Here is a 27,249-nt window from a genome sequence, read left to right as displayed (position 1 = left end):
AGTGGACAGAAGTACCTTGATGGTAGCCTGGGAAAACCCAGACAACTTCCGGCAAATTTAGATTTGCTCTGAAAGTTAGTCTGGCAAAGAGCTCATTCAAACCCATTTCCAATCCGTCGAAATCGAGGCACCAATCAGACACGTTGGGGCGGGCTTTACATGATGACGACAGCTCTGGGATTTTGAAGCAGATTTTGTAGCCTACATTACAAAGATGGATGCCGCCGTCGAACATCACTCGTTCGAATCAGCTATCGCGTCTGTTTTAAGCGATTTGAACGTTTCCTTTTTGTTAAAAACCGAGCAAAGAACAACACTCGCCGCTCTGCATACGTCATCTCCTTCATCGCTCTGATTGGTTTTAGGTCTATCCGCGACGTCCATTGGTGACGCCCCTCTGGAAATGATTTGTCTATGACGCTTTGCCAGACCATAACTCAGTTACAACTGAGAATGGTCTGGTTTTAACCAGGCTACCTTGATGGTTTACATGTCAATTGCACCCTTATTTACTCAACCGAAATGTAATACAAATTAATACTAACGAGATTTTCTCTTTCATTAGGAACCGCTAAAACCACTTGTACACAAAATCACATACTCTTGGTTACCTTATAAACAGTTAAAGGATTAGTTCACTTTTAAAAAAACTTTTGCTGATAATTTACTCACCCCCATGTCATCCAAGATGTCCATGTCTTTCTTTCTCCAGTCGAAAGGAAATTAAGGTTTTTGATGAAAACATTCCAGGATTTTTCTCCATATAATGCACTTTGCTGGGCACCAAACGGTTCAAGGTCCAAAAAAGACAGTTTCAGTGCAAATTGCAAACTGTTCAAATGGCTTTAAACAACACCAGACGATGAATAATGGTCTTATCAAGCGAAACGATCGCTCATTTAAAAAAGAAATAACAAAGTTTAAGTTTTATAAGCTCAAATGCTCGCCTTGCTCTGTTCTGTGTGACTCTCCTGTTCGAACTCGTTCATCAAAATGAACAAATCTTTTTCCGAGTCAATTCGTTCATTTTGTTCGTTAAATGAACCAAATGACTCGAAAAAAGATTTGTTCATTTTGATGAACGAGTTCGAACAGGAGAGTCACGAACGTGCATCACAGAACAGAGCAAGGCGAGCATTTGACATTATTAAACTTAAACTTTGTTATTTATTTTTGAAATGACCGATCGTTTCGCTTGATAAGACCATTATTCATCGTCTGGAATCGTTTAAAGCCCTTTGAACAGTTTGCAGTTTGCACTGAAACTGTCTTTTTTGGACCTTGAACCGTTTTGGTGCCCAGCAAAGTGCATTATATGGAGAAAAATCCTGGAATGTTTTCATCAAAAACCTTAATTTCCTTTCGACTGGAGAAAGAAAGACATGGACATCTTGGGGACATCTTACAAAGACATGGACATCTTGGGGACATCTTACATGTTTTTTTTTTTTATTTAGAATACAGTTTAGAACTAAACCTATTGATGAATCATGATTTGTTTGTAAAAATGTTTGTACGCAGATTTCATGCATAAATTTGTGCATACGTATACTTAGTGAATGAGGCCCTTTGTCCTAATAAAAAGCAAAAATCTCATAAAAAAAAAACATGATAAACTCGCTCTGTCGTTCATACACAAATACACTGACAGATTTTCTTATTCATGTGCCCACACACACCTATAACCATGATATTAATCAAAACACTGTGTTGAAATTGTATAGCTGCAACAATCACTCAAAACCACAAGCTCATGCACACACACACACACACACAAGGTTTACAGACAGGGTTTAAAATTAGCATTCACCAAATGCAACTAAAAATTGGATTTGACGAATAAATGACAGCCAGTTGGCCTGTAACTTTTCTAGGAACTGCAAGAATAGTGCATGATTATTTCTATTTAAGCTATAATCAGTGACTGTTGAGAGACCAATATTTACTGGTCTGGAATACTTTTTTTATTGTCATAATAATCCCAGAACTTAATTTAATTTAACTTTAACTTAATGCGTTCATGTAGAAACAAATTTACTAAAAACAAAATCTAAATCTTCACAATCTCAGTTTATTTGTGAGTGGTGAAATTTCATGAGGAGATGCTGTGAGTGACACTATGACCTACAAGGAAACAACTGTTGTTGTTGTTGTTTTTTCACAGAGGAAACCAATTTTAAGCAGGGGTGACATGCACATGTTCATTCTGAGAGTGCAGTCCTTGCCAGGTCAGATAAGACATGACTTAACAACCTAGCAGTTCTTTCTATCAATTGCAACTTAACTTAGCCACCTGCATTTTATTTTATTTTATTTTCAAAATCTACTTTGCTCATGAGTTTGCTAAAGTTGCATGTGCAAAAGTTGTATGGGCCACTTTTATGGTACTTTATTTTATTCTTTTGTGGGCATTTTTAAAGCTTGAAAGCTTCAGTTCCTGATCATTGTAATAAGTGACCAGTACCGTCTTCATACTTTTTCCCTATATTTCCAGTCATGCAGTTTTGGAGTGACATGAGGTTGAGAAAATGTTGACAGCATTTTCATTTTTTGATTAACTGTTCCTCTAATTTTATACAGTTCACAGTTACAGAGAAAGACAGTGAAGGAATAGAGGGGAACAAAGTGAGGGAGCCGGTGGCAAAGATTTGAAACGTAATAAAGGGGGGACATGAGAACAGCTGGAAGAACAATACTAAGGAGGAGACAGAATAAACGGAACATTACCAGAGACAGAAAGAGTGAGACAGAGAGTGGAAAAGAGAGGATGAAATAGAGAGGAATAGAATAAATGAAAGAAAAAAAATATTAAAATGAGAGAAATCGAGGAAGGGGGGATGGTGCTCAGGGATCCATGCTAACCGCTCTATTCTGCTCCAGTGCTTTCACACAGTGCAAAGGGGGAAATTTATCGTTCCTGGCAAACAATTTATCCGCCATTCCACCACTCAAGGCCAGTTCACATGCATCTCGTTTGAGAAAAATAGCTCTCCGTGGGATTGCCCTCTAGCCTGTCTTTCCCCCCCTCTCTCTGCGTATTTCATCACTTTTTGCATGTGTGTGTGCTTTTTTTGTTGTTGTTGCATCTGATCATCTGCCTTACTTGTTTGGCCTTGATGTTTTACAGGGTTGTTTTTGAGGGTTTCATTAGAGGATAAGCAACATCAAAAATTTCTAAAAAGCTAACTGTTAGCATTCCCATTCATCTCAATGGTAGTTGCTTGGCTTGTGCTGGATGCCTAAGAAGTGGGCAATCTTTGCTCATTTGCACTTAGTTCTCCTGTCAGATTGTTTGGAGCCAATCACCTGAGCCATAAATGGCATGTAACTAATCACTTTGAAAGCCAGAAGAAAATTACTTTATTACAATGTTGATTGGCTGATGCATCTCAAGAATGTGCACAGTTCCAAACCAATCACTAGTGTTATCATTGGCTGGGATGTGAAAGACAGGGACAAATCTAAATCCATTTCAGGCATTTAAGAGCATTTTATAACAAAATTTGGCACTGGTAAAACATTAACTGTAATATTATGAAATTGGACTTGAGTCTGCCTAAACATTTGCAATGCCTGATCAAACAAAAATGTATAAAACTGTATGAAACATTTGCAAAGGGTATAGGCCAGTGTTATTGTTAACTAAAACTGTTAAAAAAATTTTTTTTTACTCAAAATAAAGCTGAAATAAAATACAATTTAAATATTAGATGAAAAACTTAACAAAAAATGTTGCCTTGCCAACTAATTAAAATAAAATAAGTTGAACTTGAAGTACTAAATTACAAAAAAAAAAAAAAACATAAAAAACCAAAGCTAATTTAAAATATGAATTAATACTAATAGTATACAAATAATACTAAAATAACACTGGTATAGACGAAGCTAACATAATAATCGACTAGCCGTGTGATAAGCTAGTACACTGCGGTTAGCTTGCAAAATGTAAGTTAAATAAATAAGTAATACAAATGTTTTTATTTCACTGTCTATAGTTTCAGTTTATGAACAATTTGAAAGACATAACATAGTTCTGACGACATACAACATTAAGTGATTTTGTACGATTTTTCATCAGACACTCAACAGAATGCCAATTAAAAGTTCTTTGAGCCAATAGAATCACTTTGGGATCCTACACTGAAAAACAAATGTTTTGTCTGTTCAACTTCATGTGGTAACATCTAAAATAACTTGTTTTGTTGAAATAAAATTATTTAAGATTACTGATTATAACTGAATTCAACCAACCTGAAAAAAATAAGATTTTACTGAAGCATAAACTGTCAGTAGATATAACCTGATTTCTCCAGCAAGGTAAAATAAGTTTGATACAATCTTTTTTTGATGTATATGTTGAAAGTCCTTTTCTACCTTGATGTAAATACTCTCAAAAATTAATTCATTACCCTTACTTAATTTAATTGAAGAAATGTTTAAACAATTTAATTTAGTTCATTCAAAATAAATCAGTTTATTTGGGTCAACACAATTTTGTTGGTTTAGGTTAAGTTGATTTACTCTAGTATGTTTAACTTAACTTTAAGTCAAACTTAATTTTTTATGTTGATCCAACCAAATTGTTTTATTAATTTACCGAGGCTTAAGTTTCAAACAAGTAGTGTTGTTCATCTTTATATATAATGAACCAATAAGAAAAGATAGGTATCAGTACTGAAATTAGCATAGAACATTGAGCGCCCACAAGCGCTACTCTTCAGCACAATGGTAATCACAAAATTCAATGACAGAAACTCCTCTAAATGTCCAACATAACTGAACATTAAACATTAACATAAACTACCAACAAATTTCTCTTTACTGAAAAACATACAAAATAACCCTATATTAATCCCTAAATTTACTCTCCTAATGCAGTCCCTTGCAAAGCATGCTGGGAACAGATCCACTGCCTAGCTAGTTATGTCAAAAAAAAAAAATTATTCACGTAGTTTCAACACAAATGAATTGAGAAAACTTCACTTTTAAATATATTAGGTGGATTGAACACAATGAAATTAAGTTGTGACAAAATGTTAAATTGTGTTACCTTAGCTCATTTTAAATAATTAAACTGAACAAGAGGTAAAATAATTTTTTTTTGTATATTCGTTTTATGATATCAATTGTGATTTTCACTTTGATGCAAGATAATGTGTGTAATAACGTCAAATCTCAATTTTATCTTTGAAGCAAAATTCACCGATCAGCAAGGAGCCGCCAAACACAAACCTTTTCTTCTTCATTGTCCTTCAGAGCAGATGTCTTGTAGCTGACACGAGTTACGATTATACTGCCCTCTATAGGTCTGTTGTGGTTGTAGTGCGCATGTGTCGAATGTGTCCATCCTGAGCTTTATTGGAAATTGTAGGGGAGACCGGGGATGGTTGTAACACGGGTCAGTTGTAACAAATCCAATCTGTCCAATCAGGAACTAGTTACAAATCACCTGATTCACTTCACACATGCTGAGTTTAGTCCTTATTCCACATGTGATAAAGTAGAGCCCTGTGGCAAAAACAGCAGATGTTAGAGTGGAAAAACAAATTTTGAGGTAAGAAAGTAACTTTTTTTACTTTGTTTATTTTTGTTATGGGAATTTCTGCTTTGTAGTTAAACTCATCAAATTTAAATTATGTTTATTGTGTGTCTGTGTAGATATTTTTTATGCAAGTTGTTAGTGCTAATGTTTTGCCTGTTAGCTGTAAGGTGAGCTAGTACACACTCACACACACACACACACAATGTTCAAGTGTTCAATTTCAAATTTTATTATGGCCAATACTATGACTGACAGTAACAAACATGCTTACACACAAACAATGTTTGTGCTCAAGTTAAATTTATAATGGTCAATTACTATGACTGAGAGTGACAAACACACTGAGACTGAAAATGACACACACACAGACCCACACATCAGTTATATTGAAAAGTCAGTGCTGAATAAAAAGCTTTCAAAATCCATTTTTTGTCATAATCCTTATTTCATTATGTTACATATCACCCTGGTGGATATCATAATGTTACATCTCACCCCAGGGTATGTTATTACTAACTAGGGTTGCCAACTTCAGAAAAGAAAAACGACAATCATGGTTCTTTACAGGAAAATAAGGGACACTCAAAATATTTGTAGCCTACTGTATCACACAGTATATGTCATTTCAGGTTCGTATGTGTTTAAAAGGTTATCAGACATAAACACATTTGTTTTGCTTAACCTATTTATGTACAATTTAATTCTAAAACGTTTTTTAAAGTCACACAAAGTCATATTACACACAAACCATAGTTCAAAATAATAGCATTTATCTGAAATAGAAAGCTTTTGTAACATTATACATATATACATTTGAAAGAAATTAAAGAAAGTAATAGCCTACTTTTATTCAGCAAGAATGCATTAAATTAATCAAAAGTGACAGTAAAGACATTTATAATGTAACAAAAGCTTTTTTATTTCAGATATTTTTGTATATAAATCTCCTTTGAACCTTCTATTCATCAAAGATTTCTGACTTTTTTTTAAAACATTCAGATCAGAACAAACTGTATTGTTTATGAAAACTGCATCTGTCAGCAAGGGCTAACCATGCTAATCAGCTAAACTTTCTCTTGACCCATTGGCTGTGAAAACATTTTGTAAATTGCTTGGTTTCTCTTGCCATTGTGCCATCTCATTGTTCCAAAATTCCTCTCCACATAACTGCATATTAAACATCAAATAACTTCTGATTTTATGTGATTGTGCCGTTTTGCTTAGCATGTTCGTTTCTAATGTGTACTGAAGACAGAAACTTGGTTTGGATGGGGTGCTAAAAATCTGTCATGAAACATGGATTTATGCAACCATACATATCTGATGTATTTTATGTATTTTTACATAAGACTTAATCAAGAAATGAATATGCAGAACTTCTTCGATGCTTTTCAGCAGTGAGCTCAAATCCTTTTTTGCATACACAAGCCTTTCAGTAAAAAGAAAATAGTGTTTTTATCATTATATTCTTCCTTTTTGATCTTCAATCTCAAATCTTAGCCGAAAGCTAATCTTAATCTCGCAGACAAAATCTCCTACCATTATCCGTTTATTCAAATGAGAAACTTATTCCTCCTCTTATTCTCTCTCCCTCTCTAGATTCCTCCTCCTTTAAGGCTTTCTGTATGCTATGAACTGTTCTTGTTAAATTAATGTGTACACTAAAGAGCGAAGAATATGTGGGAAATTGCTTTTTTTAGAGACTGAATGCAGATATTGTCATATTTAGGTGACAAAAGATGCACTATAAATATTTTTAAAACAGAATACTAGGAGAACGATCCAAACGACTTGTCTGGTTTGAATAGAGCATGTTTATAGATTACGCTTGTGTGTTTCAGTGCTAGTTTTCTGTGAAGACTAGATTCAGCTAATTAGGTTAGCACAGTGTGAGCACCCCTGCAGCCTGTGTGTGTGTGTGTGTGTGCTTTGAAGGCACCATATCTGCTGTGCAGTGCTTGAAGTGCTTTATATAACTGGGCCGTTCTGTTTCTTATGGATCTTTCTCTCTCTCACACACACACACACACACACACACACACACACACACACACACACACACACACACACACACACACACACACACACACACACACACACACACACACACACACACCATATCCCTCTGATCACTACCCTGGGGGGTGTGAGTTTATTACTTCAAGTTTTCTTTGTGTTTTCTCTGCAAGTATCTCACTTTCCACCTGAAAATATCCTTTCTTATATGTCAGACCAGAAAAAAAAGTGTCAAACAGGTAATCCATGGTGCGTTCAGCTCTAAGACAGGTCTGAGGAGGGTAAAAGCACTCCAAATCTGTCACAAGCTCATTGATTCAGTCATCTGTAGATGAGGGTATATACTGTACAATATGTTACATCTCATCCGAAAACTACTGAGGAAATTTGCACCATCTGACTTGCATAATTAGAACTCATTTCAGGAACATCATTTTGATTATTAGAGCGGTGTAATGTGATGTAGTTTGTAAATAAATTACTGTAATGATGACATAAAAGTATCATCTGTTAAATGAGATCAGAAGGGTGTTAAAATTTGCCTTTAATAAGGATTTTATCTAGTTTAAGATGCAACAGAAATCTGTATTTCATAAAACGCACACTTGTGCACGAACAGACATACAGAGCTGTATTTTTCTACTTTATATTACAAACCTGGGCAGAAAATTACATAAACCGCCTGTAGCTTGGCCTAGAGACCACCTGCAGATACGAGGGAAATGATTTTAATAATGCTCACACACACACACACACACGCACACACACACGCACACACAGATTCAGATGTGATTTAAAGATGTATAACTTCATCACACTCCTGTTGTATAACTCATCGCTCCTCTAGGGAACTGTAGACTTCACACGCTGATGTGATATACCGCACTCGCACATGCAGACACATACTTTCATGTCTCAAAGTGAATTTATAAAGCTATTTGGCCAGCCATAGGTGTATTTCATCTCAACTCAATAAATAAACATTGTTTGCAATGCCGTGTCTTAAGCGCATACTGGACAATCAATAAACTGATTTATAGATGGTCTTTGATAGATTTATGAGTTTCTACAGAAACACTGATTTGTGAATGCAGACATGTTTTTCCTTTTTCATGTGATTAAAAACAGCAAAATACATCTTTAAATCCCAAGGCTGTCTGCATGTTTAGATGGGGGAATGACTTAAATTCTTCAAAAATATTTTTCTACAGATGTGTTAAGGAATGTATACAACACATTTGCAGATTTGATGTAAATAACATGTGAATTTATATTCCTCACATTAACCTAATGCAGAAAGTCCTATACCTACTGTGACAGGTGTAACCGACCCTTTGCTAAGCCCCACCCCCTTTTTCACTGTTGCTAGCTCATATCAGAGCCGTTGAAAAACAGAGTTGCGACACTCCCAAAGATTTCCATAGGATTTGAGGAATGCGGAAGTAACGCGTGTCGTGGAGCAACCAATAGTCCAAACAAGCAATAGTGTAGTTCCAGCATTGAACCCCATTCATTTCAGTGTTTCTCAAGCGCACTCACTGGTAATCTTTTTCTTTCTTTTTAACACATTAGTTGAACTCTCAGGAATCTAGAAAGTAGTGGTATTTTATGAAGCACTTCAATGTTTATCATTACATAATAGATAGTTAGACTCTAATTGCAGTTAGATAACATACAATCTTTCTCTCCCTGTAGGAGGTTGAATGAGTTTTCTATGAAGACTGCCCATTCAAGAAATAACTTATCTAACGCCTCACTGGATATATTATATAATAAAGAGTTTTGTTAAATGCAATTGGTTTTGTTAACAGTATTTTAAACTTCTTTCATGGGTTAAATTATTTGCTTGCATTCATAAATATTCACTTGCTGAGTATGCTGTGAGGATAAAAAACATTAGGATGTGAGTAATTAACCTTTTAAATATAACCAAAAAAATCTAAACTTATAAAAATCTAGTGTTTGATAATGTCTAAATATATATTCAAATGCAAAACCTAAAAAAAAAGTTAGCAATTATGACCGGCAATACTCTTGAGTCTTGAGCAACTAGACCAGAGCTATATACATGTATATTAAAGAGCCATAGAGGCATCTATAGTGGTAATTGTAACATGAATAAAAAACATATTAGAAAAAACAATATTATTTTATATGGTCATTAAAGGTACACTGTGTAGGAATTTCTCCCATCCAGCGGTGAAATTGTATTTTGCATTCAAACAAATAGTGCTCTCTAGCGCCTCGCTTTTTCAAATGCGTGTTGCAAGAAAAACTTAAAACAGCCTCGATAAAACAGGTTTTATACCTGTTTTATCGAGGCTGTTTTAAGTTTTTCTATTATTTGTTGGTATGGTAATCTTAATGTTAAGAATAGGAGTAAGTTGACAAGCATAGTTACAATGTGTAGCAAGATAGTTGGGATTGACTTAAGGACTATCACACAAATTTATGAGCATTGGATGATTAGGAAGGGCCAGTTAGTCCTTTCTGATGTCACTCACCCATTATGTAGTGAACTTCAACTACTTCCTTCAGGATGGAGATTTAAACTCCCCTTGTGTAAATCAAATAGATACAGAAATTCTTTTATACCTGCTGTAATTAGGTTTTTAAATGATTGATTGTAATCTGTGTGTTGTGTTGTGATATGTGTTGTTATATGTGCAAAGACAACTACGGTAGCCATTATACGAAGCTATGACAACATGTCTTCCAAAAGCACTTCATAGAGTTTAACTATACATGTTCTACTGTTATGCTGCCTATATAATGAATTACACAACCAAGCAATGAAAAAAAGCTTGTAATTTAGACCGTGACATTGACTTACCTGTCGAGAAGAAAGCAGGCAACTTCAGCGTCCCTTTCAAAGTCTTTCTCCTTCATTAGCTCTTTCCACCTGGGAAAAGCTATCGCGATATTTACCCTCGGTTTTTTAATTCGCCGGTCAAGTTTCCTTTTAAATTCAATTTTTTGCTTTTTTGGCATTTTGGATTCCTTCTCCTGTGGGTCGGCATAAGTATGATCCTGCATTATGAAGTACTGTGCAGTGCAGCCTTTCAAATTTGCCGGGGCAGTGACAAGCGCCTCTCACTGATCTCCTTGTCCGTTTCAGCTGGTTTCAGTCACGTGACATTGCAAAACGCGTATTGGAAACATGTTGAGGTAGGCTAGTGCTTTTTGTCCCTCTCTGCTATTATAGTTTTTCAAGATGGCGGAACGACATGGAAGCCCCCTTGGACTTACCCGTCCCATGTAATTAAAGATAAGAAATTCTTCACTTACAAGGATAAGTCAGATCATTGGCAGAGGTCATTTTACACCAATGAGGACATATTTATGAATAAAGACATTGATTTTAGCTTATAAAATACTTGGAAAACTACACAGTGTACCTTTAATGGATCATAATTATTTGCACAAATATTATTTAGTACCAAAAAGATCAAAAGTTACACTTAGGGAGTTTGGTCACTTTTGACCGCCATGGAGTATGAGTGTGACCCTCGAAGGAATACCTAAACTCAAGAAAAGCATATTAATGTTGTCCCTTTATCTCTTACCAGAAGAAAATGCTACTGTCAATGTAGTAAATAATGCACAATCAATGCATATTATGCGTTAATATTTACCAGGAATTGCTGCAAGTATAGTGAAACTGCTGCTTAAACCCATTCAAACAGATTGACAGCACAGAGTTTTTTGGAATTTTTGAGCGCTCCGTGAACCACGAGACCACGTGGCGGTGAGATCAAAGCATGTAGCAACTTTGTTTCTCAGCGGTTCTGGCTCAGACTAGCCTAATAGAACGTATTCATTCCTATAGGAATGGATTTTTCAGTAGAATATGGTTGTATTATTATTTGTAATCTGTAATGAAGTGTGAGATTGCAAAACATCTTTTGTCTTTCTTTAAAGAAATTGTTAAATTAAAAACTGAGTCGAGAAAAGAAAGAAAAGCGCTTATCGCAGTCAACTGAAAAGGGAGAAGCCTCATTTGAAAGCGATTACAAATGATAACATTAGCGTAAGTGAACAGAACTGCTTCACACATCTACTGTACTGTGAGCTTTTTAGTAGCTGTCACCTCTACTGTGACCTGAATCCATACGTAAATGAATTAGCATTATGTTATTAACATTAATTTACCTTGAAGCAAATGTGGGTGTTCTTACTGATGTGCACTCAAATATATTCATTTTAAAATGAGGGGTGAGACAGAGTTTAATCCATAGCGTGAACCTCTCAATACTATGAAAAGGGGAAAAATACTGTGTATCATCTGTCTCTGACAACAGCAGCATCTTATTATGAACATGTTTATGTTTTGCAGAACTGGAGGTTGCACGTCTAAGTACAGATGTTAATCTGGCTGATCTAACCTTCCCTCAAACTGGATTATCCGGCAACTCCATTCATCTCTCAGCCAACACACTCAAACAGCAAGGACGCAACGGTAATCTGTCATTGTCCATTTGCCTCTTTTTAATTCACAATCTGACACTTCCCAGACTGACCGCTTCTGTATTTTCTATTCCTCAGGTGAGATCCGTTTGGCTTTGGTTCTCTATAAGAACCTCGGCCAGTATCTGTCTACGGAGAATGCTAGCGTGCGGCTCGGCAGTGAAGCGGCCTATCCAAACTATTCACTTATAGTCAACTCACCTGTTATTACTGCAGCTATTAATAAAGACAGTAACAAGGTCTACCTTTCTGAACCTGTGTTCTTCACTGTCAGACACAAACAGGTATTATATACGCTTACATTTTCATCTGTCTTTTTTAAATTTTTCTGCCTTCTAGTGATTTCTGTCACTATGATGGAGTGTATGATGTGCATCTCCTTATTCCAGCAGTCGGAAGAGAACTTCAATCCGAACTGCTCCTTTTGGAGTTACTCCAAACGCACCATGACCGGACACTGGTCCACTCAGGACTGCAGACTACTAGGCACCAACCGCACTCACACGTCCTGTTCTTGCACACACCTCACGAACTTTGCCGTGCTCATGGCCCACGTGGAGGTCAAGGTATGTCTGTTATGTTATCAGTACTAATCTCGTCAATGAAATTACTAATGAAAATGTATACTGTATATTAACAAAAGATTTCTTGATTTGTTCAGTGACAATGAAAGAAAATTAGACAAAAAGATGGAAAGTAATTAAACGATTTTAATTAGCAAGAAGACACTGCAAGCTATTAACAGGTGAATTTGAAAAAATCACAATGTCTCTTACAGATTAACACATTTTCAAGCACCAATGTGATTTTAGCATTATTTATAAACTATTGAAGCATTTATTTATATTTTCCATTTATTTTTAATTTTACTTTTAATTTAGTTGTTTTTCTTTTCCTTTTAATTTTGTTATATGCTAATATTTTTTGTTTATCTATTCAGCTATATCTATTTTGGTTAGTTGCCAACTTGCCAAGGCAACATTTCAAGTTATTATTTTTTTTAATTAATCTAATATTTATATTTATATTTTACTTTGCTTTATTTTAGCTTTATTTCAATAAATGGAAAGTATTTTTTAGAATATTTTTTATTTTAGTTAATATCAACACTGATTTGCTCATTATCATCAGCTGAAATGTTGTTGTCAAAAAAATATATCAAAATGAATCAAATGTATATGCCTTTTCAGTCAGAGTAAAATGGACTAAAATGAATGACAAAATATTGACTACATTTAAAGGTCATTTTCATCAAAAGACAAAGCTTAAAAAACTAACAGTGCCCACTATAGATTTAGACTATACAAACTATAATTTAAAACTACCCATGACTTTATTTAACTGAAAACCCATATATAACTCTATAAGTTATAACTCTATAAGTTTCTAGTTGGTCAAAGCTGGTTATTATTAGCTGGTCCAGACTAGTTAAGTGATTTCCCAGCAGGACAGGCAATGGCAGAGCAGACGTTGACCTGGTACCAACTTGATCAACCTAGTTTGAGCTGGTGGACCACCATTGCTTTAATGGTGGGGAACTGTTTGAGCTGGTTGAGGACTTGGAGCTGGTGGGCAGTGAACGTCATGTTGAGTTTCACCCATAGTAATTTATGTGGCCACAGTAAGCCAAGTTGATTATTAATGGCTGGTGAAGTGGTGGTCATTGCATTTAATGCTGTACTCTTCTAGTAATTCGGTTGAGAATGGAATACTTTACAGCTAACCTGAGATTTACAACCAGACCCAGTATACAAGTTTGAACTGCACTCACTAGCACTGCAATAGGTTACGTCATCCACCACTAGGAGAGACCTCACAGGTCTCCTGAAGCCACTCGGCTCTTGCCTTGGGCAATAAGACTGTGTAATGTGTGTTATCTCAGAGAGGACACTCATCTCTCTCTCACTGCACACAAACACACACATACAAACCGTAATACATGGACAAAACAGATGTGGAAAGTCCAAATATAGTGTGGACTAATGAATTGAACATGCATGAACATGTTATGAGGTGTATGCATGTGTGTGCTTGCCAACAGAAGACTGCCGAAATGATTTATGCACAAAACGTAAAGGCAAAAGGTCAGGATATACATAAATGTAAATGTTGTGTGCAGAGGGGAGGACTGACCTTAAACATTCACACACACACACACACACACACACACACACACACACACACACACACACACACATACTGTACACACACAAACACACACACACCCCATTTGGACCCACACCCTTGAGGCTACATTAATGGATGTTGCGTATATGTATGAATGATTAATAAAACCATTTAGTGTGTGTGTACTTCTGTGTGTTCAGGCCTGACTGCACACATTCACTGAACACGGAGTCTTGTCAGTTGCAAATTTCTCACACTACCGCTGAAATGAATAGACCATTCCGACAGACCCAGGCCCACAATCTGTGACTCTGCAAAAATTGAATGCTCACCATTTAAGAAGTAAAACTTTGTTCAATTATTAAATATTTGTATGTATTTTATAATGCTTTCAGCTGCAAAAAAAAAGAGTACTGCACTATAAGCTCTTTTCAACAAATTTGACCATGTTTAAGTCCATTTTGCAGATCTTCCTCCAAAATCAGTGCAGAAAATGTAAAAATAAATAAATAATAATAATAACAAAAAGGTCTGCATATTCCATCTGGGCTTTGAACGATCAAGTTCTGCATCCTGTCTGAACCTCCATACTAGGAATGAGCTTGTTGAGAAATTTTGTAGTCAAGCTTACATATACTACTGTTCAAATGTTTTGGGGTCAGTGAGTTTTTTTATTAAATTTTTTTTTTCAAAATGGACACATTCAATTGGTCAAAAGTGACAGTCAAGCGTTTTATATTATTACAAAAAATCTACTTCAAATAAATGCTGTGTTTTATCAAATGAATAAATTACATTTTAAAATATATAATAGATGACAGTTATTTTAAATTGTAATATTATTTCATAATATTACTAAAAGTATCTTTATTTGTGTGTATTCTGAGAGGAGTACCTTTTCCTTGTCCATGAAAATTGCTGTTCCCTTTCGAAGGGAACTCAACAATACGTCATCGACGTTATGGGGAACGCCTCAGGCGTGACAGGTGTCTGAAATCACTATCAAATCACGTCAATCACATTGACCGGCGACAGCCCGTGAATCATTAGCGTGAATGATTAACGTGCGACCTGGAAGTATATAAGGGCGCCTTGCAAACATGACAAATCATCTTTTCGTCTTCAGGGACTGTTTTGTCTGTAACTGCTTTGAAAATCAGGTAATTATGAAATGCTTTCAGAAGTGTGCAGACCCGTGCCCATGATATTTGTAGCCGGGTGACACACGTGAACTGTGCATTTTTTGTCTGGGAAGGAAGACGCGCACAGGCGGTTCTCGAGGGAACTGCCTGTACAAATTGTGATCGCGCCTGTCCTTCTTCTCGAGAGAAGGGGGTTCAGCGTCTGGATGTCACAGATGAAGCTCGCCGATCGCCTTGAGAGGGGTGTAATCCTCTCAGACGATGCGGCGGCTGATGAGAAGCTGCAATTGGATGAAGTTTTTCAAAAAAGAAAAAAAGGGAAAACTTAGTCCGGCAGCAAGCGCTCTCCCGGACAAACAGGAGATGGCTGATGAGGGTGGAAATAATAAAATATTTTCCTGTATCTTCTCAGCCACCCTGCCCCGTGTATGCTGAGCTGGTTGGTATTATAGAACGCGCCGCGGGCAGGCTGCAGCTGCCGTGGCTGCTCGTTGGGGGAGAAATCGCTCGCGATGAGAGCGGTTTTTCCCCGGTCATAGAACCACCAGCTCAGGTGAGCCTTTCATTTCTTCCCGATCTCATACTGGGATCGAGAGGACATGGAAGAACCCATACTCTGCCTGTATCCACCAACATCAGCGGGCTAGCTCGCTGATGTTGAGAGGATAGGAGAGCGTGGGTATGCGTGGATGGGAAGAGGGATCTGAGGGAGGTGATCCGGCACAAACGCACGTTGCGTTGGTCTTGGATCATCTTCCCTGAGGGCGTGAAAATTATATCTTTGCCTTTTCCTCTCTTCCCCGACTCCCCAGGCGCTTCTTACATCAGGCCTGAGGCTGGGCTCATGGTTAGAACAATGTTCTGATGGCCCGCCTCGGCTTGGTTAGTGAGAGTGCCTCTTTCAGGTATGTAAAGGTGGTAGACCCCATGTTCATGAAGAACTGTCTGGTGAGTCATCACTTTGCACGCCGCAGGTGAGCTGCTGGTCTTTTCAAGGAGTATATTTTTTGTGATAAAAAATAACATATTTCTCTTTACAGACCTCGTTCCCTGTATAAAGAGTTATGGGGTCAGGTCAAGGTAATAAAGGTAAGGTAACTTTATTGGATTATTAGGGCCCTGAAGTTCCCCGTTAGGTGGCCAGAATGATAACTATGTTAGCCTTCGGGCTACTAGCCACCTCAGGGTAGAGTAGTTGGTCTCTCTCTGATAGAATGTTTACTTAGAGTGTTGACTGGCGCTAGAGCTTCAGATAGATCTTATGTGCGGCCCATGGGACCGTTTTGACTTTTCTGAGTATTTCGCCCCTTGAGCTCTGTTGAGTTTTCATTAGGTTGAGCGTTCTGCAGCCCTTTGTATGGAATAATACAGACTATATTCTTTAGTAGGCTGTGGCTCCTCTGAGCCCTCAGATAGATCTATGCTTACAGGTTGGCCCTCACCAGGGCCGCCTCTGTAGCTGGCCTAGGCTGTGCCAGGGATATTAGAGGCGTTCTGCTAAAATTAGCATTTCTTCCTCTGACCCTTCACTTTGTGAATGTAGGTTTTGGCATCCCTGTATAATCAGCCTCCTCCCATGGGAGTCGTTAGGCCAAGACCCGCCCCCTTCTCTGCATTCTGGGGTGACTAGAGTAATGCAGCGTGGTGCAGAGGATGGTTTATAAGGACATGGTAGGCCTCAGTTAGGCCTCCGTGGTATATAAGTCCTTTTGAGCAGGGTTAGGCCGTCTTTCGCTTCACGAAGAAGACTGAGTCTCCTGCCCGACCCTGCCGTGCAGAACTGGCCTACGGATTTAGGACGCCAGTGTAGGCTTCACTAATACCTTGCTGAGCTACTGCTCAGGCTGTGGGTTGTAGGTGGTTGGCTTTCATTCAAGCCCCACTCCCCTAGGTTGGGCACAGATGTTTTTCTGTTACCCCTAGAGCCGCTGGCAGGCCCGCACCCTGGTAAACTCAGGGTGAGGTGTGAGTATTCCCCTGTGATTCAGGGTAGGTCTTAGCACTTCACTCCCAGTTCTGTTTTTATCCTACCTCGCACTACTATGGCTCGGGTTGAGTATGAAGTAAGCCTTCACTTCTTCTTTGGTCGAAGTTCGCTCCCCTGAAGCCAGAGCATTGCCCTGTGCTGACGCCCATGCATAGATGGTAGGCCCCTGACTAACTGGGGCCTCCACTGAGGCAGAGTGGCGTATGTTGTACTCCCCTTGTTCTAAGGGTATTAGCTCTCTATGCTGAGTACATTGCCATGGGCAATGTGATTAGGCACCAGGATGCTGTAGGCGCTGTGTAAACAGCTTATCTGCCAACGAAGGCTGCGCCATCAGGTAGTAGGCCTCAGCAGGCCTCCTTGTATGAGCAGCCCCCAAGAGGGCGCTATAGGCTACTTCTCGAGAGAGTTGGTTGGCCTTGGTGGTTCGGGCAGTTGACTCACCGGTGGGTAGTAGGCCTTAAACAGGCCTCCTCGGAGGTGAGTCCCAACATTGTGGGACATGCTTTAATGCCGCTACAGGTAGCTAGCCGTACTAGGCCTCCTGTGGGTGGGCCCAATAGTTACATTGGTGTAGTATGGTTCCCAACAGTGTTCCTTTGTTGCAGATTTGACTTGCTATCAGCTAGTAGGCCCAACCGGGCCTCCCTGATAGGCGAGTCCCCAGCTGGCTGGCCTTAGCAGGCCGCCTTGGAACTGTCACCCGGACTCAGCTACCAGTTGCTATCAGGTAGTAGGCCCCTCAGGCCTCCCTGAAGGTAAATTCCCACTTAAGATGGTTATCAGGTAGTAGGCCTCACCCGGCCTCCCTGAAGGCGAATCCCCACCTACATTGGCTATCAGGTAGTAGGCCTCACCAGGCCTCCCTGGAGACAAGCCCAAGGACAGACAACTGGACAGCTAGCCTGACTTTCTATCGGGTAGCAGAAAAAGCTCCCAGATATTATGGCTGTCAGGTAGTAGGCCTCACCAGGCCTCCCTGAGGGTGAGTTCCCCACGTACTATCGTTATTGGGTAGTAGGCCTCTCTAGGCCTCCCTGTAGGTGACCACATACTGTTGCTATCAGGTAGTAGGCCTCACCAGGCCTCCTTGTGAGTGGTTCCCTAGCGGTGCTGGGTTCAGGAAGCTAGTGGCCTCTTGCTATCATTTCAGCTGGCCTTATCAGGCAGCTGCTGAAGGCGAGCTTGCGCCCTGGCTCGACTGAAGTGTTCATTCTCTGCTGCTGGTTCCCTCTCGGAACCTCTTTCCTGCCTACAGCCTGGTTTTGCCTACCAGGGGGACCATATGCTCCCCTCATTGAGGGTCACTGTGAGCACGCGGACTCCTGAGTCTGGTCAGACGGTCGTAGGCCTCTCGTGAGGCCTCCCAGTTAGATCAGCCCTTAGGCCTTCACAGGCCTCCTCAGTGTTTGTAACACAAGCACTGGGTAGATCCATGGATCGAGTAGAGAAACTCCCCTCGCTGGTAAGGGTTGGAAAGCACTTGCTGAGTCATACTCTCCGGGATATCCTGTCTCTGAGATCCGGGCCGAGTGGTTCACTGCCAGCTTCGCAGTCCCTCGGGTTGGATGCCTTACTTAAGGCAAGTGTCCAGAGGCTCTGTCTTCGGACAGACAGGAAGTGGCCAGACTAAGTGTCTATGCTCTGACACCAGGTCACGCCGTCCTGGTGGCACTTCGGGGTGAGTACGTTCCCCTGAATAGTGACTGGCTGGGGTTCCTTCGGGTTCCCTAGCCACATTCCCTAGAAGGGATCCCTTCTAATTGAGGTTGTGGTCCCACATACTGTTGCTATCAGGTAGTAGGCCTCACCAGGCCTCCTTGTGAGTGGTTCAGGAAGCTAGTGGCCTCTTGCTATCATTTCAGCTGGCCTTATCAGGCAGCTGCTGAAGGCGAGCTTGCGCCCTGGCTCGACTGAAGTGTTCATTCTCTGCTGCTGGTTCCCTCTCGGAACCTCTTTCCTGCCTACAGCCTGGTTTTGCCTACCAGGGGGACCATATGCTCCCCTCATTGAGGGTCACTGTGAGCACGCGGACTCCTGAGTCTGGTCAGACGGTCGTAGGCCTCTCGTGAGGCCTCCCAGTTAGATCAGTCCTTAGGCCTTCACAGGCCTCCTCAGTGTTTTGAAACACAGACACTGGGTTGATCCGTGGATCGAGTAGAGAAACTCCCCTCGCTAGCAAGGGTTAGAAAGCACTATGCTGAGTCACACTCTCCGGGATATCCCGTCTCTGAGATCCGGGCCGAGTGGTTCACTGCCAGCTTCGCAGTCCCTCGGGTTGGATGCCTTACTTAGGGCAAGTGTCCAGAGGCTCTGTCTTCGGACAGACAGGAAGTGGCCAGACTAAGTGTCTATGCTCTGACACCAGGTCACGCCGTCCTGGTGGCACTTCGGGGTGAGTACGTTCCCCTGAATAGTGACTGGCTGGGGTTCCTTCGGGTTCCCTAGCCACATTCCCTAGAAGGGACCCCTTCTAATTGAAGTTGTGGTCCCACATACTGTTGCTATCAGGTAGTAGGCCTCACCAGGCCTCCTTGTGAGTGGTTCCCTAGCGGTGCTGGGTTCAGGAAGCTAGTGGCCTCTTGCTATCATTTCAGCTGGCCTTATCAGGCAGCTGCTGAAGGCGAGCTTGCGCCCTGGCTCGACTGAAGTGTTCATTCTCTGCTATTTGTTCCCTCCTGGAACCTTTCCTGCCTACAGCCTGGTTTGCCTACCAGGCAGACCTTGTGCTCCCCTCACTGAGGGTCTCTATGAGCATGCGGCTTCCTGAGTCTGGTCAGACGGTCGTAGGCCTCTTGTGAGGCCTCCCGGTTAGATCAGCCATTAGGCCTTCACAGGCCTCCTCAGTGTTTGCAAACACTGGGTTGATCCATGGATCGAGTAGAGAAACTCCCCTCGCTAGCAAGGGTCATAAAGCACTATGCTGAGTCATACTCTCCGGGATATCCCGTCTCTGAGATCCGGGCCGAGTGGTTCACTGCCAGCGTCGCAGTCCCTCGGGTTGGATGCCTTACTTAAGGCTTTTTTCCAGAGGCTCTGTCTTCGGACAGACAGGAAGTGGCCAGACTAAGTGTCTATGTATCTGACGCCAGGTCAGGCCGTCCTGGTGGCATATCGGGGTGAGTACGTTCCCCTGAATAGTGACTGGCTGGGGTTCCTTCGGATTCCCTAGCCACATTCCCTAGAAGGGGCCCCTTCTAATTGAAGTTGTGGTCCTAGGCCTTTGAGCAGGCCCAGGTAGGCTTTCATTTAACTATGTTTATGGAGGTTTTCCTGTTAGGCTTATAGCTTGGGCTATGACCGTAGGGAATGCTGTCACTGACAGCCCAGTGTGACCTGAGGGTGAGTGGTTCTAGCATTTCATTTGAATTTGCTGGTTCGGACAGTTGTCACTGCCTGAGGGCATGCACTCCCCTCAGCATGGCGGCGTGGGTATATCGTTCCCCATAACGTCGATGACGTATTGTTGAGTTCCCTTCAAAAGGGAACGTCTCAGGTTACAAATGTAACCTTTGTTCCCTGAGAACAGGGAACGAGACAATACGTCTCCCTGCCATGCCTCGGGGCTTGCCTGCCGTACAGTCCCTTCAGACGATAAGGTGATTTGTCATGTTTGCAAGGCGCCCTTATATACTTCCAGGTCGCACGTTAATCATTCACGCTAATGATTCACGGGCTGTCGCCGGTCAATGTGATTGACGTGATTTGATAGTGATTTCAGACACCTGTCACGCCTGAGGCGTTCCCCATAACGTCGATGACGTATTGTCTCGTTCCCTGTTCTCAGGGAACAAAGGTTACATTTGTAACCTGAGACGTTTCTCTGCTCGCTTCTCAACGACTGGCGCTTCCCCTCAGCACAAGTTTGGTATCGTTTTAAAACGTAGCATTCCAACTTTGTGAATGTTGTCTTATAGCGAATTTTCAATGGCATGAGTCTGAACCAATTAAATGTGATTTTCAAACTCATGCTGATGTAAACAACATGATCTTTTGCGCACTGACTGACAGATCCAAAGCTTGCACACAAAGACAGAGACAGTGCGCAATCCCGATATACACATCTGTCTTGCCGAGTATTCACGCAAACATTATCTGTTATGTCTTAAGTGAACGTTTGGTTAACTGTTGGGGAAAACATTGATGTGTAACATTGTATTATATTGTACAGTAGGTTTTAATATATGTCTGTTTCATTAATGTAAATCAAACAATTGTGGTATCATGGGGGGAAAAAAAGTTGAATATATATTTTTCCTATAGATATTTGGTTTTGACTTGGTGTGTGCCGAATTTGGTGTTATTACCCGGGATTTTAAGTTATGGTTGCTTGGTGATTTTGTTTTGGAACCTTCAGAAAACTATTTTTTTCTCAAAATTGACTTTGCTGACTCTATCGACTTTAAACAGGTGTAGCTCAGAAATTTTTTGTCTGATTCCAACTAATTATATATCATTTTGAAGGTTTTTAATAGAATGTGAAAATAACAATAACTCATTTTTTGAAAATTTGCTCATTGTCACTCATTTTTCCAGCACGGGTAACATTTACTGAATATAGTAGATGCTTATATGGACCTTGACTAACATCATTCCCTCTTCCCACTCTCTCTACTTCTCAGAAAGCAGACCAGGTGCATGAGCTGCTGTTGGACGTCATAACGTGGGTGGGGATCCTGCTGTCACTGGTCTGTCTGCTCATCTGCATCTTCACCTTCTGTTTCTTCCGTGGTCTCCAAAGCGACAGGAACACCATCCATAAGAACCTCTGCATCTCCCTCTTTATCGCTGAAACGCTCTTCCTCACAGGGATCAACCGTGCAGACCAGCCCGTACGATACACACACACACACCTGCTTCACATGAAAAGGCCCACATATACACACTTGATGGACTTAGATTTATTGCAGAACACACACACAATTCCTTAAGTCGCCAAGTTGGGCACCTGACTCTTGTTAATTACAGAAATGGAGTGGGTCTTTGACCTCTCGTTAATAAAAAAAAAAACCTCATTGTGTCCTTAGAGAGAGAGAGAGGAGAATATAAGCAAAGACAAATGGAAAATGACAAAGATAAAGTACTGAAAACCCGTCGGGAAATTTCTGAAGTGATAACAGACCAGACGGTTAATACTCAAAGCAGCGAGTCACAGATCACACAGATACTGGGTAGATAATTTCAACACCGTTTGTGCTCAGTGTGTGTCTTTGTTACAGATCGTCTGTGCGGTGTTTGCGGCCCTGCTGCATTTCTTCTTCTTGGCTGCGTTTACATGGATGTTTCTGGAAGGCGTACAGCTGTACATCATGCTGGTGGAAGTGTTTGAAAGCGAGTATTCGCGCACCAAGTACTTCTATCTCACTGGATACGGAGTGCCTGCTGTTATAGTGGCTGTTTCTGCCGCCGTGGATTATCGCAGCTATGGAACTGAAAGAGTGTATGTATATGGCACATACAGGGTGCATGGTGGACAATTGCCAATATAAAATGCTCATAAAGGGGTTAGTTGTCACTTTTTTTTAAACATTCGCACCATTGTTGCCCAGGAAAAAAGATACAGTTGACTGAACATGCACATTAATTTTTTTTTTCAACATGCACCATGTAAGTGTGTGCCATTAAACAACCTTTTCAGTTAAATTGAACAAATGTTAGCAATATATATTTATATATATATATGCAAATTTAAAGAATTAAGTATAAAATGTGACAACTTGCCCCTATAGTTGCCTGAATGTAGAATGTGGTTTTGTTGTGTTCACTTGTTTATCCAACAGCTCTTACAAAAATATATTGAAATTTTAGTTTTAAGAACAAAATTCATACAAATATTTTAACTGAAGAGAAATGCAAAAGACAATTTTTGAAAGAAAACACATTTATGTAATTGGACTTTAAAATCAAAACCTTTAGTTACAGAGTCTCCCCTACATAGTTCAAATAAAATCTTACACAATTATTCCACACAATATTTACTCAAAAACCACTAGGAAAAAAAAAACATAACTGATTATTCATTGACAGCTCTCTGTAGATTTTGGAACAAACATAAGGGGGAGGTAACACTTGAATTGGCCAAGCGGACACAACTATCAGCCAATGAATCTGTCTGGCCAATGTATTGGTCTATCACTAGTGTGATGTCCAAAAGGCGTCTGTCGGCTTCCAGTTTTGCTTGCAAATACCCAGTTGCTTTCTTACTAGCCGTGTTCCCTAATGGTTAAGGAGGATTTCAGGTCCAATCTCAGGAATTAGTGTCACAGGAAAAGAGTTACTGAGATCACAGACCTGCTCTATTAGCACTGTGCCCTTGAGCGAGACACATCACACCAGACTGCTCAAGAGGGAATGGCTTTGCAATTAGTGCCCTGAAAGTCACTTTGGATAAAAACACGGCTGCTTTGTGGCAAATGACTTCACGAGCACAAATAACCTGACTCAAACCATATATAATTATTTCATTAAAGAGATATTGTAGTTCACTGAAAAATGAAAATGCCTTTATCATATGCTTACGCTCATGCCATTTTCAAAGATGTTCAGCTGTTTTCGTACAAACAATGAAAGTCAATGGGGTCCAAAAGTTTTAAACTCCAAGAAGGAGTAAAAAAAAAAAAAAAAAGTTGTTAATACTTTAACTCAGCAAGAACGTGACAGTAAAGACTTGTTACAAAAGGTTTTTAGTTTCAAATAAACTTTCTATTCATCACAGAATTCTGTAAAAAAGTATCATGGTTTCCACGAAAATATTAGGCAGCACAAATGTTTTCAACATCAATAATAATAAGAAATGTTTCAAATCAGCATATCAGAATGATTTCTGACAGATCCCGTGACAATCAAAACTGGAGTCATAGCTCCTGAAAATTCAGCTTTGCCAAGACAGGAATAAATTATATTTTAAAATATATTAAAATAGGAAACAGTTATTTTAAATTGTAAAACTCTTTTACAATATTGTTGTTTTTACTGTATTTTTGATCAAATACACACAGTAAGACTTAAAAAAAATCTTACCCACCCCAAACTTTTGAACATTAATGTAAGTACACCAAATATAAATAAAGTTTACAAATACAGTCAAAACATGCTCCTCTCTTTGAAAGCAATAAGCCACAAAATGACTTCTGATCAGTGAGTGTAGGAAATCAGAAATCCCTCTAATGCTGTCTACTCCAGCAAAATGTTTTGCAAGTGCCAAGCACATCAGATCAGGTTGTGCTTAAAGTCGCTTGTGTGTTCACGAGTTCTGAAATGGACAAACTGGTGAAATTGCCCTAATTCATATTCATAAAGAAAACTGTTCAGCTGGCATTACTGCAGTTAGTGGCCAGACACAGCCATGAGGGATGTTCACTCAGATAAATATTTCAGCAAAAATCATCATTTAAAGATGAGATGCTGAATGTGGCATATGAATAAGTGGTGGTCACTCAAGCACACAGTCTCACCAGACCACAGAATTAGGTCACACTCATTTAAAAACAAGAATTGAATGCGAGGGAGGGAGGGAAGGAGAAGAACACTATTTTACTGCAGATCCTTTTAACCTAAGCCAACAGTGGAGATCTAAACAGGGGAGTAGGGATCCTTATGCAGGGGAAATGTGGCCATGCCACTTTTAGAGCATTCGTCCCCCCAGTTTTTGGCAGATAATCAGTGCTTTTCATACCCTAATGTGTCCCCCACACTTTCATATTATTCCTAAACTCCACACAAACCATAAAGACCATGTCCCCATGGTGGAGAGGAGCATAAATTAAGGTGTTGTCATGGCAGATGGTTGGTGAAATCACTGCCTGACTGGTAAGAGCTAAAATATAGCTCAAAGAGCATGTATGCGTGGCCTAATCCCAGCGTACATGAATTGGAGTCCCTAAAATATTTATAATCCTATTTGGTTTCTGCATTCTCTAGCATATGGTATCTGTTCTTTAAAGAGGGAGCATGTCTGACTTGGTGGCCTGGAACACACACACACACATACGGTACATACACACACTCAAACAGTGTGTGTATATGTTCCACTCCTGCTGGGCTTTAGAGGTGATTTCAGTATAGCAGAGATGAAGAGTTTAATAATTCAGCTCTGGGTTGTCAATCACCCCTTGAGGTTCCAAATGTTCCAGGGCGATGAGCCCTTTCTGAATGCGATGATCAACCAAACATCAGAACATTACATATTAACATTCCTTCCTGAAACTTACACCTGATTTGTTCTTAATTGGAAGGGGTTGGAGACCAGTTTCATTTGGAAATCTCTCTCTTGCTCTCTTTTTCTGTGTAGGTGCTGGCTCAGGTTAGATACTTACTTTATCTGGAGTTTCATTGGGCCTGCTACTCTCATCATCATGGTGAGTTTAACACACACAAACACACACGCTGGGGGTTTGGAGAATGATAGAGCAAAGCCAATTCCACACTGGCGCGCACACACACACCCACATGGGGGGGTTCAGATAATAGTGTGTCGAGGGCATTTTCCCAATTACGGGAAAGTCACAGTCACCCTACAAGACAAGCTGAGCAACCCCACTGCTATATATAGAGAAAGAGGTGTGTGTGCGCGCGTGCGCGTGCACGTATGTGTGTGTTGAGGTAAACCCTACATTATAGGGGCAAAATGTCCCACACAAAGATGGCAATATCTGAAATCCTTGTCCTTGTAGGGACATTTTTTTGGTCTCCATGAGGAAAACAGCTTATAAATCGTGATGTAAAAGGGATGTTTTTGAAAATGTAAAAATGCAGAAAGTTTTCTGTGATGGGTAGGTTTAGGGGTAGGGAATAGAATATACTGTTTGTACAGTATAAAAATCATCATGTCTGTGGAAAGTCCCCATAAAACATGAAAACCTAACATTCCCAAAAGGGTTCCTATTAGGCATGCACTGAAATTTTATGAGAAAACAGGCTGAAATTTTGGCTGAAACACTACTACAAAAATCAGATAACCAAATGTTTGACATGGAGAAGAATCATACCTGTCATATAAACATCAGCTACTGATATTTTCCCATAAAACTCTCACATTTACAGTTGACGAGATGAGTAGCTGCTTTGATGCATGATGAAATGTATGCAGACAAAATTTCAAACATGAATGCAGTTTCCCTTTGTTCGTTTTTTTCTAATTGTGCACACATAATGTGTGAGACAATTCAAACACCATTGTAATAATAAAATATTAAAACCCCAAAATATAACATATATATGTGCTTGCATTTTCCAAGATGTTCCCCTTGGATTTCTCAAACAGGTTGCACACATGCACTTTTCTTGTACATGCGTTATACAAATATTATGCTGTTATATTATTATACTGTAGGGCAAGTATGTGCTTGTATTAAAAAAAAACATCAGTTTTGGAGTTATTGTTAACTGCATGTCATAATAATGTGTCAAAAAAGCAAGATCTCTGTTTGGTATAGGCAACATCACATTCATCAAAACTAACACATGCATAAATGCTGTTTTATACAGTTATCAGATTGTTTAAACATTATTATTTCTAACAAAGTTTTGTTTAAAATTAGGGTTTTCAGTTCCAGTAGCTTCAGATTTTGCCAAGAAAGTTCATTTTGGTGCATTAGTATTTCCCATTATAAAACTGATTTCCAGGGTTGCATAAAGGTGAATCCTCCATTGAGCGATTCTGCTTTATTTTATTAATTTAAATGTTTATTCGTTCCTGACATACAAATGAAAATATGCCCAGTAAGGATTTCAAATATCCATATCCACCAATTACAAATGAATAGCAAAGTCATGGAAATGTATTGGTTAATGATGTGAGAGTCTTCTTTTCTAATTTCATGCATTTTATGATTTTGTGTTGCAGCTAAATGTTATTTTCCTGGGCATTGCGCTATATAAGATGTTTCACCATACTGCGATTCTAAAACCTGACTCTGGTTGCCTGGACAACATCAAGTAAGGCATTTATTCTGTGTTTCAGTGTGTGT

The 27,249-nt window shown here is 39.7% G+C and overlaps 1 protein-coding gene across 4 annotated transcripts in view; it reads left to right on the top strand.

The window, feature by feature from the left end:
• adgrl3.1 (adhesion G protein-coupled receptor L3.1) overlaps positions 1–27,249 on the top strand; it is a 106,205-nt gene that overhangs the window by 63,266 nt on the left and 15,690 nt on the right. For all 4 annotated transcript variants that reach the window (XM_056256963.1, XM_056256962.1, XM_056256961.1 and 1 more), the window contains exons 11-17: positions 11,895–12,017; positions 12,104–12,309; positions 12,415–12,591; positions 21,904–22,113; positions 22,501–22,721; positions 25,572–25,638; positions 27,126–27,217. In XM_056256963.1, coding sequence (XP_056112938.1) covers positions 11,895–12,017; positions 12,104–12,309; positions 12,415–12,591; positions 21,904–22,113; positions 22,501–22,721; positions 25,572–25,638; positions 27,126–27,217 — 1,096 coding nt within the window. The remainder of the gene's footprint in view (positions 1–11,894; positions 12,018–12,103; positions 12,310–12,414; positions 12,592–21,903; positions 22,114–22,500; positions 22,722–25,571; positions 25,639–27,125; positions 27,218–27,249) is intronic.

This window comes from Rhinichthys klamathensis, unplaced genomic scaffold (genome assembly GCF_029890125.1).
Source record: "Rhinichthys klamathensis goyatoka isolate OS25496 unplaced genomic scaffold, OSU_Roscu_1.1 h1tg000133l_1, whole genome shotgun sequence".
Lineage (NCBI taxonomy): Eukaryota > Metazoa > Chordata > Actinopteri > Cypriniformes > Leuciscidae > Rhinichthys > Rhinichthys klamathensis.
The sequence above is the reverse complement of the archived record's forward strand: the minus strand, read 5'-3'. Positions and strand labels throughout refer to the sequence as shown.